The sequence below is a fragment of the Capra hircus genome, chromosome 8, assembly GCF_001704415.2.
Source record: "Capra hircus breed San Clemente chromosome 8, ASM170441v1, whole genome shotgun sequence".
In the NCBI taxonomy this organism is placed as follows: Eukaryota; Metazoa; Chordata; class Mammalia; order Artiodactyla; family Bovidae; genus Capra; species Capra hircus.
This window is the reverse complement of record NC_030815.1, coordinates 25,202,115-25,215,372: the sequence shown is the minus strand read 5'-3', so window position 1 is coordinate 25,215,372 and position 13,258 is coordinate 25,202,115. Positions and strand designations below refer to the sequence as shown.

General features: G+C 45.6%; 1 protein-coding gene across 2 annotated transcripts in view; it reads left to right on the top strand.

The window, feature by feature from the left end:
* The window catches only part of ADAMTSL1 (ADAMTS like 1), a 1,105,223-nt gene extending 1,093,280 nt beyond the window's left edge, over positions 1-11,943 (top strand). For both annotated transcript variants that reach the window (XM_018051922.1, XM_005683638.3), the window contains 3 exons: positions 6,714-6,823; positions 7,554-7,774; positions 9,388-11,943. In XM_018051922.1, coding sequence (XP_017907411.1) covers positions 6,714-6,823; positions 7,554-7,774; positions 9,388-9,494 — 438 coding nt within the window. In that variant the 3' untranslated portion in view covers positions 9,495-11,943. The remainder of the gene's footprint in view (positions 1-6,713; positions 6,824-7,553; positions 7,775-9,387) is intronic.

The following is a 13,258-nucleotide window of genomic DNA, read 5'->3' as shown; positions in this document are numbered from 1 at the left end:
TTTAATTAATTCTTAAAATAGATAAACAAGAAGGACCTATAGCAGGGAGCTATATTCAATATCTTGTAACAACCTATGATGAAAATACTAAAGATATATATACAACACATATATGAATCATTTTGCTATATACCAGAAGCACAACACTGTAATTTTTAAAATTATATTAAAAAGTGAGTCACTTGTAGATAGATTGCCAATCTGTGCCTTTTGGTTAGAGACTTTTTTCCTCCATTTAAAATAATTACTGATAAGGAAGGACTCACTTTTGCCACTGTTACTTGTTTTAGGTGTCTTATAGCTTCTCCTGCTCATTATTTTCATTACTGCCTTTGTGTTTAGGTGATGTTTTTTAGTCCTTTTTTGTTGTTGTTGGAATATAGTCTACAAATATATAATTTGTGGTTGCTCTTGGACTTACATGTAACATTCTAAAGTTACAACAATCTAATTTTTATTTATAGCAACATCAAGCACACACAAACTATTCCTATAGAACCTTTCCCCTTTATGTTAATAATATAAAAGTTACATCTTTATACACTGTACATCAACTAACAGAGTTATAATCATTTTCATGCATTTTGTCATTTAAATCCTATAGAAAATAAAAAGTGTAGTTACATAACAAAACTATAATACCAACTTTCATATTTCAGCATGTATTTATATTTGCTGGCCATGTCATATGGTTTAGAGCTACTATCTCACATCTTTTCATTTTAACCTAAGGGTCTCTCATGTATCTTACTGTCAAGTATAGTGGTTAATGAACTTCCTCTGATCTTATTTGGGAAAATCTTACGTTTATCCTCATTTTTGAATGACAGTTGCACTGGGTATAGAATTCTAAGTACATCGTTGTTTTTTTTTTTTTTTCTTTCAGCACTTTAAAGATATAACTCTATTACCTTCAGCCTGCAGGGCTTCTGCTGAGAAATCATCTGCTAAGCTTGTGGAGAGGATCTCTTATACCTGATGAGTCTATCTTGTCGATTTCAAAATTCTTTGTAAGACAATTTGATTATAATGTCTCAGGTTTGTAGTTTTCATCAAATTTGGGGATTTTTCAGCAATTATTTCTTCAAATGACTTCTCTGCCTCTTTCTCTCCTCCTTCTAGGACTCATAGAGTTAGATAGGTAAAATCTGTATACGTTGGTCCCATATTCTTCACTTTCTTTCTTTGAGCTCCTAAGACTCAGTAACATTAATTGAACTGTTTTCAGGCTTGCTAATTGTTTTTTCAGTCTCTTCAAACCTGCTGTAGAACTCTTCTCATGAAATTTTCAATTCAGATAAGTATTTTTTAGCTCCAAATCTATTTTTATAATTTCTGACTTTGTCAATATCCTCATTTTGTTCACATAACATTTTTCTGATTTCCTTTCTTTATTCATTTTTTGCTTTAGATCTGTGAACATGTGTATGACAGTTGTGTGAAAGTCTTTAATACATGCGATGCTGTGTTTCTTTAGGGCTGGCTCTGCCACTTTACTTTCTTCCTTGAATGGGCCATGATTTCCTGTTTCTTTGATGTGCTTATGACTTATTACGGGAAACTGGGCATTGAGAAAAACAGACATCCCTCCCAGTCTTTGAATACACTTTCTCTGTGCCTGTGCATACCTTCACTGATTAGCTGGGTGTTCTCTGAACCTAGGGATCAGCCTGAGATGAAAGCGTAAGGTCTTCTGAGGTCTTTTCTGAGCTTATGTCTTACCTGGGCCTGCTTCTGACTTTCAGAATTCCTCTTTATATACAGCTGCTCTTGAACGTCTTAATTTCCAAGATGGTCTCACCTCAGGTTGTCCTCAGGGTCTTAGGGAGCCTACTGCATGTCTCCATCTGTGATCTCATGCCCCAAGAGTCCATAGTCCCCTTGCAGCTTTCACATGTAGAGGATGGCACCTGACACCTGAATTAGAAGAGACAGACCAGTCCTTCAGGGAGCTCTCTGATAGGTTAGAACATTGCACACTGCAACTAGGATCTTCTCTGCTCCCTAGAGATGGTGGAAGAAAAATGGGCTGCTGCCACTATGTCTAGACCAAAACTGCCTTGCTGGGGTTTGGGCACTGGAAAAAACAGACATCCCTCCCAGTCTTTGAATCCACTTTCTCTGTGCCTATGCACACCTTCACTGATTTCACTGGGTGTTCTCTCAAAACTCCACAATTTTTCTTAGTGTTTTGAAGATGGATTTTTCTTTATTGGGTATTTCTAAGTTGCTATAGGCCTTTAACTTTTTTAGAATTCCTGTAAGATTAGTTTAGCCAGTTTCTGGCAGCTTTTTGATGTTTGTGTACAAATGAGGACTTAGAGCTACCCACCCTGCCATTTTGCTGACATCCTCACAATCAGGAATTCTTGAAGGAGCGTGTCTGTCTAAGAGCCCTATTTCCTCCTCTCTTGTTTGTATCTCAGTTCATTGCTGATTTGACTTCAGTGCCAACTGCCACATTCAAAGAGCCCTTTCTTACATGCGCATGTAAGAATTAAAGATTTTAAAATTTAAAAAAAAAAAAAAAAAAAAGAGCCCTTTCCAGGATCACCAGTGCAGCCTATAAGTTCCACTGGGTCCTGGCCACTTCTTTGTTCTTTTTGATGCATTTTGATTTTGATACCACTGACCCCCTTTCCTTTCTGGAAACTCCTTTATTGGTCTCTGCTAAGTCACTTTAGTCGTGTCCGACTCTGTGTGACCCCATAGACGGCAGCCCACCAGGCTCCCCTGTCCCTGGGATTCTCCAGGCAAGAACATTGGAGTGGGTTGCCATTGCCTTCTCCGTATTGGTCTCTGTGAATACATTTTCTATGTTCTCTTTTTCTCCTCTTCCCGCAGTTTAATTAGTGTCCCTTGAGGTTCTGCCCTAAGCCTTTTCTCCATCTCATGCTTTCTCTCCCCTTGGGTTATACTACTTGTGACTCCTAGGCACCACCTGTGTACTGATGACTTTCAAATGGATAGCGTTCAGTACAGCTCAAGTTTTAAGTCACAGATCTATATACCCACCTGCTTAATGAACATACATATTTGCATACGTCACAAACATCTCATACAAAACATCTTCAAAACAAACTCTTACCTAGTTTTTCAGTCCTTAAACCTGAGACTCAGCTGGCTCCCTGTTACTCCTGAGAGTCAAGGAGTGCTACTCCTGAAGCCATGTGACTCATACTTCCATAGAATCACCTCTCCATTTCCATTGCCTTCATTTTGCTCAGCACAATTTGTTACCTAGATTTCTTTCTCCAGACTTTTCAACTCAATTACTATACTGCTGACAGAATAATCTTTTTAAAGAGTAACTATGATCACGACACTCCCACTTAAAAACCATTTTAGGTGCCTCCCTTCCCCCACCCCAACAAAGCAGCATTCATAAGAAGCTCCAAACTCCTCAGACAGCAGACAGTATTTCTCATGGTGTGGCACGTGCTTTACAGCCACGTTTATAATTCCACCTCTCATATAATTCTCCTGTAAACATTCCAGGGCTGTTTTTGCCATCATTCCTTCACACATGCTTTTATGGAACACATTCCCTACCCACGACAGGTGCCTCATAAATGTGTTGGATAAAAAGAGTAAAGTTGAATTATACATGAAGCCAGGTTGTTAGAACTGAGAAGGTGGTCTTAGTTCTACTTCGACTAAAACCAGCATGGTTTTCACAGACTTCAAAGAGATAGGAAAATGAAGGAATAGATCTCTGCATGACACCATTTCAAAAGAATTTTCTTGTCAGAAACTTAACATTTTCATTCTTACAGGAGAGGAATATGGAGGTTTGGTGGGAATCTATGGTTTGACGCCAATCCAAACAATATCACCAACGCAAAATTACTAAAAAGATTTTCAGATCAAGCAGGTCTCTATTCTTTGTAATGCCATAAGCCTCGTTACTGTTTAACATGAGGTTCATGGACCAATAATATCAGCATCACCTGAGAGCTTTTAGAAGTTCAGCATGGGTGAATAAAAAGATGTGTGAACTGAATGAGAAATTCAACAAAATGATAGAAAATACAAGAAGGTACCAAATAGAAGTCACAGAGCTGAAGAACACATTAACTGAAAATTATATTAGAGCTGTTCAGCAACAGACTAGATGAAGCAAAGAAAGGGTCAGTAAATGTGAAGTCAGGGCAGTAGAGCTCATCCAATCAGAGCCGGAAAGAAAGTTAAGCTAGATTAAAGGGCTTGCATTATATAGGTCCCAGAAAAAAAGGAGCAGAAATCCTGTTTTAAGATATAATGCCGAAAAATTTCTAAACCTGGGGAAAGAAACAGACATCCAGGCTCAGGAAACCCACGGAGTTCTAAGTAAAATGAAGGCAAAGCAATCAGAAATAGTTCCACAAATATATGGTCAATTAATTTACAACAGTGGAGCCAAGAACATACAATGGGGAAAGGACAACCTCCTCAATAAATGTAGTTTGGAAAATTGGACCACTACCTTATACCATACACAAAAATTAACTAAAAATGGAGCAAAGACTTGAATGTAAGGCCTGAAACCATAAAGTTCATAGAAGAAAACGTAGGTGGTACTCTTCTTGACATCAGTGTTGGTGTTGATTTTTTTTAAATCTGACACCAAAATCAAAAGTAACAAAAGTGAAAGTGAAACTACGTCATACTTAAAGTTTCTGCACAGGAAAGGAAATATCAATGAAATGAGAAGATAACCTACTAAGGGAGAAAATAGTTGCACATCATATATCCAATAGAGTTTAATATCCAAAATATATAAAGAACTGATAAAATTCAATAGCAAAAAAAATTTTTTTCAGTTTTAAATAAGCAGAAGATTTGAATATACATTTTTTCAAAGACATATACATAGCCAAAAGGTACATTAAAAGGTGCTCAGCATCAATTGTCAGAGAAATACTAATCAGAAACACATTGAGATACAGCTGCATACCTGTCAAAATGGTTATTATTAAAAAGCCAAGAAGTAACAAGTGTTGGTGAGGATGTGGAAAAAAGGGAGGCCTCCTACACTGTTGGTGAGAATGTAAATTGGGGCAGCCACTATGTTTCCATATGAATCTTCCAATATGAAGATTCCTCAGAAAGTTAAAGCTACCACGTGATTCAGCAATTCCACTCCTGGGTATTTACCTAAAGAAAATGAAAATGCTAAGTTGAAAATGTATCTCCACCTTATGTTTTACTGCAGCATAATTTACAACAGCCAACATATAGAAACAACCTCTACGCATCCATTGTTGGCTGAATGGATAAAGACAACGTAATGTGTATATATATGTGTGTGTGTGTATGTGTGTACACACACATCTTCTTTATACACACACACAATGGAATTTTATTCAGCTATAAAAAAGACTAAAATCTTGCCATTTTCAACAATATGGATGGACCTCAGGGCATGCTAAGCTAAATAAATCATACAGAGAAAGATTGGAGTAGGAAATGGCAACCCACTCCAGTATTCTTGCCTGGAAGATCCCATGGACAGAGGAGCCTGGTGGGCTACAGTCCATGGAGTCACAAAAATTACATGATGGTGCATGCACACACACACAGGAAGATAAATACCATATAATCTCTCTTATATGTGGAATATAGTTGTTTTTTTTTTTTTTTAAGCAAGCTCACAGATACAGAGAACAGATTGGTGGTTGCCAGAGGCAGGGGGTGGAGTGTGGAAATAATAGGTGAGGAGGTCAAAGACTAAAAAGAAAAAGTAAAATTTAAAATAAAACAGGATTTCCGCTTGTAATTTTAAGGGTTAACAGCTCCCCTGTGAATCCCTAGGAGTCCAGATACTTTCAAGTTAAGAGCCTTCGTTCTAAAATGACCTCCAAGGCATATCTGTCCCCTTACCCTACTCAAATAGCAGATGTTGGCTAAGGGCCTGCCTGCTGCTTTCTCATTGTACAGACATCACTGTTGGTGGGAATATTTACCATGATAGGCTGGCTCTGCCAACCCTGGGAAAAGCTTAACCATCTCCATGAGTGTGGACTAACTATACACACTTAAGTCTACTTTTGTTCAGCCACCTTTGGTTTATCCTGGAGGAAATGAAACTAGAGAAAGGAAAGAAATGATCATTACTTTAATGAATTCAGCAAGAATAAACCAGATTACCCTCTGGACTGAAGGAGGGAAGGGGGTCTTGTTTAGAGGTCTTCAGCTCTCAAGTTTACCACCACATCCCTAGTACACTGTGCCAAGTCAGCTGGCATACGGTTCATCTGGGAGGCAGCTGACATCTCTGACCACCTCCACACTACCGTTAGCCATTTGCTCAGTGGTAAAGAATCCATCTGCCAATGCAAGAGACAAAGGTTCAATCCCTAGGTTGGGAAGATTCCCTGGAGGAGGAAATGGCAACTCACTCCAGAATTCTGGCTTGGGAAATCCAATGGACCGAGGATCTTGGTGGGCTACAGTCCATGGGGTCACAAAAGAGGCAGACATGACTTAGCAACTAAACAGCAACAACAATGTGAGAATGCTTACAGGATTCAGCAGAGCTAACCATCCCATTGTGGCACTAGGAAAAGGAAACGTGATGGATAACCTTTAAATTGGCCTAGAGAGAGGTGAAATCAGTGATCTGACCACCTCGAACAAGCCCCTGCACAGGGATCTTTTGCCCTATGCAGCCTGGGCATGGCGGCCTGTCCCATGGCTGGCTAACATGTATGTCACCTTTTTCTGCTTCCCAGTGCAATGGGCCTTGCATCGGGCCTCGCCTTTCTGTGCAGCACAGACAAGTCTTCTGCCAGACGCTGGATGGCATCACCTTACCATCAGAGCAGTGCAGCGCCCTTCCGAGGTAAGAGAAAGCCACAGACCACCCCTTCCCCAGCCCTGTGTCAACAGCGCGGAAAGACAACGGTGAGTGAACCTGTCTCCTCCAACCTCCCACAGCGGTCAGACGCTCTTCCCTTTCACCTCCACCCTCTCCAGACCACTGGACTCCTAAAGGTAGACAGCTCGGGGTGGCCTCATGCTTACTGAATGGATCAGGCTCGGCTTTCCTTGTTCAGAGATGGGAGCACAGAGGATGCTGTTCTTCTGAGGAGAATAGCTGGCACAAGAGACTGGCTCTGGCCCCAGGGTGGATAGGAGGTCAGGTCCACAAAGGGGGCACCAGAGCCCAAGGGCTCCACCATCCTCTCCCTCTTGTCCACTTCCCTTTAGAAGTTACACTGAGCCCCTTGTCTCCGGGTCTCCGCCTACCATTCCTACCCAGCCCCCAGCCCCTCTCCTCCTTCCTTCCCTGGGGGTGAGGGCTCATCACCCCCGCCCCTAAGGTCCCAGGCCCTGAGTACAGCTCTGCCAGCCACCAGCCTGGTGAAGCTCATTCTCAGATCATGCAGGGACAGAGACGCTGTAGAGATGAGCAGACAGCAGCCCAGTTAGAGGAAGGGGTCTTCTGAGACCCTGCAGCCATTCAGAAAAAGAGATCAGAATCCAGGGCTGGCAGCACTGGGAGTTCTTGATGGACGCCTGACAGTCTTAGGTTTACAGCAATGTGTTCACATCTGCCTCCCCTGGCACAGGCCTGTGAGCACCCAGAACTGCTGGTCAGAAGCCTGCAACGTATACTGGAGGGTCAGCCTGTGGACTCTCTGCACAGCGACCTGCGGCAACTACGGTTTCCAGTCCCGGCGCGTGGAGTGCGTGCACACCCGCACCAACAAGGCAGTGCCCGACCACCTGTGCTCCTGGGGACCTCGGCCAGCCAACTGGCAGCGCTGCAACATCACCCCCTGCGAAAACAGTATGTTCCAACCCCACAGAGCCACCTGCAATCTCCCCACCAGGCCTCGGGTGCAGCGGGCAGTCCCAGGGACCGAGCCTGAACACAGGGCCGTAGTCCCACCTTCCCAGGGATCCTAAGCCAGGGCCGGAGTCAGGTATTTTCAGAAGGGTGCATGCAGGCAAACAAAGGTGTGTGCGAGGATGTGTATACATGTGTCTAGGCCACAGAGGATGGCTGGGTGTGGCCCAAGGGCTCCATACTGGCCCCTGAGAGAGCCAGGTGCATTTGGCTAAGTGCTGGATGAAATCATCCTCCGGCTCACCTACAGTAGTTTGGCTGCGGTACTCCCCTGGTGGCTTAGATAGTAAAGAGTCTACCTGCAATGCCGGAGACCCGGTTCCATCCCTGGGTCAGAAGGATCCTGAAGAAGCGAATGGCAACCCACTCCAGTCTTTTGCCTGGAAAGTTCCATGGAAAGAGGAGCCTGGGGCCTGGCAGGCTGTACAGTCCATGGGGTCACAAAGAGTTGGACACGACTGAGTGACTAACACACACACACAGACACTCAGAGAGGACAGCTAAACAGTGGCTCTTGGGGAGAAAGCACTGTTTATACCTGAGCAGCAAACAGCTGCTCCCGCTCAGCCAACACTGCAGCCCTCGCGGTCTGCTGCCCACAGAACGAGGACCTGCCGACCGCGCCCTCCCTCCTGATACTCATGAGTCTGATACTCATTCCCTCCCTCAAGTCTAGAGCCTCCTCCTCAGCCCAGCACCACATTTGTATCCCAGTTGGGTGGGGACCTATTTTTTTCTTCCTTTGGACCCAAAATACATCGGAGATGCTTCCTCCCAGGGACAGAGACAAAGCATGAGACAAAGAATAAGGAAAGTTTAAGTCTTGCTGTGCAGTTTCTCCTTAGTCAGGGCCTCACTGAGTCTCAGATTCCCCATGCTGAAGGGAGATCCTCTGGACAGACAGTCCCATTGCTTCTTCTACACAAGCAGGTTATTGCCTGACCCATCTTTGCCAGCTCCCACACTCAGGACCACTGTTTTCCATGAAAATAGTTCAGACTTACTGTGTTGACCACTGATGTGCGCAGCCCCAATCCACATCAGTATTGAAGAACCATGTAGCCTGTGCTGGTACTGAACTAGGACGCCACAGTGTAGGGAAAGAGTAGAGAGGCTGGTGGGGGATTACAGCAACCAAAGCTTCACAGGCAAGGGAAGAGTCACACTTCAGGCCTGCCACCACACGCAGGCCTCACTTGCATGCCCTGCCCACCCCGAAGGGGAGCAGAACTTAGTCCTTCTGGGAACCATCTCAAGGAGGAAGAGCTTCAGATACTCAAATGCCATGGGAAAAGGGCACCTTGCCTAGGAGGTGAGGCAGTCCCGACCACCCTCAGGAAGGAAGGGGGCCATCAGAAAGGCCCAGAGCCCCAGCATTCAGCGCCCAGCTGCAGCCTGGGGAGCAGATGGCCAAGCTCCGCCAGAGCAAGGCCAGTTCAGAGGTGCCAGACAGTGGTGGCCCTTCCAGCACAAGGGTCTGACCCCAGAAGGCACCTGGTGGCCACGGCCACGACTGAGTCTGTTTCACATCTCCTTTCTGTCCCCTTTCCCAGCGGAATGCAGAGACACCACCAGGTACTGCGAGAAGGTGAAACAGCTGAAACTCTGCCAACTCAACCAGTTCAAATCTCGCTGCTGTGGAACCTGTGCCAAAGCATGAAGACAGGGTGAGGCGAGAACACTACCCTGGCCGCACAGAGGACTCACGCAACCAGCTTGGACAGAACTTAAGCTTTCTTCGTTTTATTTATTTATTTGCCCCTCCCCACCCCTACACACACACCCTCTTCGACCTCCTTCCTTGCCCCCTCCCCAGATGTGAGGCCCCCAGCATGTCTGCTCTCAGTTGGCTGGAGGACAGAATGAGGGGACAGGACAAGGACGGAGGTCTGAGGAGGCTGCAGAGCAGAACGGGCCAGACAGCAGAGCCCCTTGGCCAGCCAGCTCCCTCCCAACCTGGGTCCCAGAGAGACCCAGGAAGAGGCCCGCGTAGCCCTTGGGAGAGCAGGGAGCCAGAGCCAACAGCAGATGAGAGAGAGGGGCAGAAGGGCAGGCGCCTGAGAGTTTGTAAAGCATTAGTATTGACTCTGGACAACCAAGGCGTCTCTCCTGGCCAGGGATGGTCAAGACCGGGAAGGGGAAACACCAGCCATGCTAAAGATCCAGCCCAGAACTCAGCACTTCGGGGTGGTGGCGGGGGGTCAGAGCAACAAGAACTCAAAACACTGTAGGGTAAAGGGAAACCAATCCAAGTAGCTGAAGTGCACAGTGATGCAGAAAATGAAGTAGGGAGGGCAGGGACAGACGCACAAAGAAAGCGGTGTGTGTTCCTGAGAGAAGGGAACAGCAGGGAATAAGCAGGCAGCTGGTGAGGGTCTGAACCCCAAGCCCACATGCCTGGTGGACCTCTGTGGGGTCAGGGGAGGCTATGGGGCCCAGAGCTCTTCTGTCCTCGGGCCCAGGCCGCATGCAGGGGCCATGCCCTCCCCAGGGTGGAGAGGAGTCCCTGAGGCGGCTCAGTGAACTTTCTACCCACACCCCCAGGGCAAAGCTGGTGAGACAGTAGGGTCTAGCTGTGCAGTCATGCCACCCCTGGCGTCTCTAAATCAAGAGTCCCCCAGCCCGGAACTAACTGCTGACACAGGCCAAGGTGTTTTGATCATGAATAGACTGGGTTTCCTACCTATAAGGTTTTTAATGCTTCACTGAAGGGCCAGGGACTAGGGTCAACTTGTCAAAAACCAAGCCATTAATCAACCTGTCAGAGCATCCATTAGATCAGAGCAGCCACTTCCTTCCAGAGCTGACCAGGTAATGGGTGGGACCGCAGCCCCATGACAGCTGCCCCTGTATTCAGACAAGAGGTGTGGGTAGGGCCAAGGGGCACAGCAGCAAAGCCGAATACCCTCCATACAGGGAAATATGATATACTCTATCAGAATTAATATACCTCGGCTTTGCTAATTCAGTGTGGGCAAAGCAGCATACACACCCTAGTCATGCCATCAGCTATGGTAGAGAGGCTGTAGCAAGTCAAGTGGCGAAACTGAAAATCTGGGACATTTTGGCAAATTGCTCATTCAGCAGAGTGGTTGTGGGCGAGTGATTTTGGGCTGCCCCCCACCACAGTGGCCACCATTTAGCAGCAGCTAGAGCAGAGCAGGGTGGTCAGAGTCACTCACCCCCCACACAGACTGCCCCGCGCCACATATTCAGACTCGCAAAATGTCTCTCACCTCAGAGGCCACCACTGACATCAGAGCTGCGTTTTCCAGCCAGCCAGGAAACAAAAGTTGGGGTAGGGGGAAGGCAATGTGCTTTGTGTCCTCCCCAGGTGAGCTGTGGGCAGTTAAGGTGATTTGCTCACAATAGTAATGGGCTCTGAGAAATCATGTTACTAAAAATCAGTGTAATTTTTATTTAAAATAAAAGAGAATGTTTTCTATGTCTGTATATCTTTTGTGAATATTTATTAGGATTTCTTGTATAAAAAAAGTGCAATATGAATAATTGTACATTGTCTTCCAGAAAAAAAAAATAAAATATTTGGGGGACTTTTTATTAACTTCCTGCAGCTGTGTTCCTGTAAACTCAGTGGCGATTGTTGTATTGTTCCTATTTTTAGAAGAAGCTGATGTTTAACTCTGGATCCACCCACTGTGTACAGAATACATTGTAATAGCGGCACGGGATGATGGGGCAATAAGAGGGGACTCGTTTGTGACACAACAGTCATGCACGGAATGCGGAAGACAGGTTCCATGCTGGTACTAATGCGGTTGGTTCTTTCTAGTTCAATAGTTCTGGAAAGCCAGTGGCCAATATTTACAGTTCCTGAACAGCGGAGGTCCTCTAGCTTGTCCACATGTCAGGCTGTAGCGGGTGAAGACGGCTTTCAGAGCGAGCCCAGAGGACCGAGGTTTGGGGTGGGAAGCAGCGTGCTCCTTGCATGAGATGAATGTACATTTACTGTTTGTCCTGTGAATCGTGACTCGGCAGCACCACAAGATTATTAGGGCTGCTGAAGAATGTGGGAGGAGGCACCTCCTCCTCTAAAACACAAAACTGTATTTATATTTTTTGTGTGTACAGATAATACAGCTTATTTATTTAAATCTTGTCGTCCGAGTCTCTATTAAGCTCAGCCTTCCTATCTTGTTTTGGGCAGGAGGGGAGGGGGGTGAGGCTGGTTCCCAGCCACTAATGTGAGTTTGGCCAAAATGGAAGAATTGCAGGTTTCAGCTTTGCCTAGAAAGCTTGGGGGCCCATGCCTGAAGAGTCAGTCCTGTAAGTGAACCCAAAGGAGCTAAATATCCACAAATTGAGACGAGTGCTGCCTTTCACAATCAGCTCATTTACAGCCCTGTGGATAGGTATACCCTCAGAGAGATTTAGGATTTTGTTCCAGACCACTGCAATAAAGCAAATATCACGCACAAAAAAAAGGAGTTCACATGAATTTTTTGGTTTCCCAGTGCATATAAAAGTTATATTTATGCTATCCTGCAGTCTATGAAGTGTATAATAGCATTATATCTTTAAAAACAATGTACACACCTTAATGATAAATCCCCTTTTGCTAGAAAATGCTAAAGATCAGGTGAGCCTTCAGCAAGTCATCGTAGCAACAAAGATCACGGATCCCAGAGCACCCTAACAAGTAATGATGAAAATCCTGAAACATTGCGAGAACTACCAAAAGGTAACTCAAAAGACACAAAGTGAGCAAATGTTTGAAAACTGGTGCCAACAGGCCTGCTCAGGGTGGGGTTGCCACAGACCTCCAACTCGTAAAACAGGGTATCTGCAAACCACCACAGAGCAAAGCACAATAAAGCATGGTATGTCTACAGAGGGACGATGGGAGCCACAGCGCCTCCCTGAAGAGCAAGCACAGGCGTCCCTGGGGTGTATGCAGACCCGGGTGCAGGAGGAGCCTCACTCCTGGTCAGGCTTCCTGCCCCCAGGGGCGTGCACAGTGTGTAGTGACTACATGCTGAACTCCTGGGTGTACACCCTCATCAGGGCTCCCAGCTAAAGATCATTACCACATTTCAATCCTCACATGAACCCTATGATTATCTCCACTGACTTATGGGCAGACAGAGGCCCAGAGAAGCCCAAGGTCACCCAGGAGTCAAACCTGAGCAGTTAGCCTTTTAGCCAGAGCCCTGCCCTTCCCCATGAGGCCGGCCCCAGCTCCTCTGTGCAAGAGCCAACATGTGTGGCCACCCTGGCGCAGGCATCATTCTCTCCTGCTGCTTGGAGGTTGGCAGAAGCCAATGGTGCAACTTTTAATAGAGACATTGCTTTTGCACCCTCTAAAACCAATGCTCCTGGCATTCAAGGGCTCCTAGCTCCCCCTCTTTTTAAAGCATTTTAATAAAGCTACTAGAGAAAGTGCAAAAGAAAACAAAAGCCTGC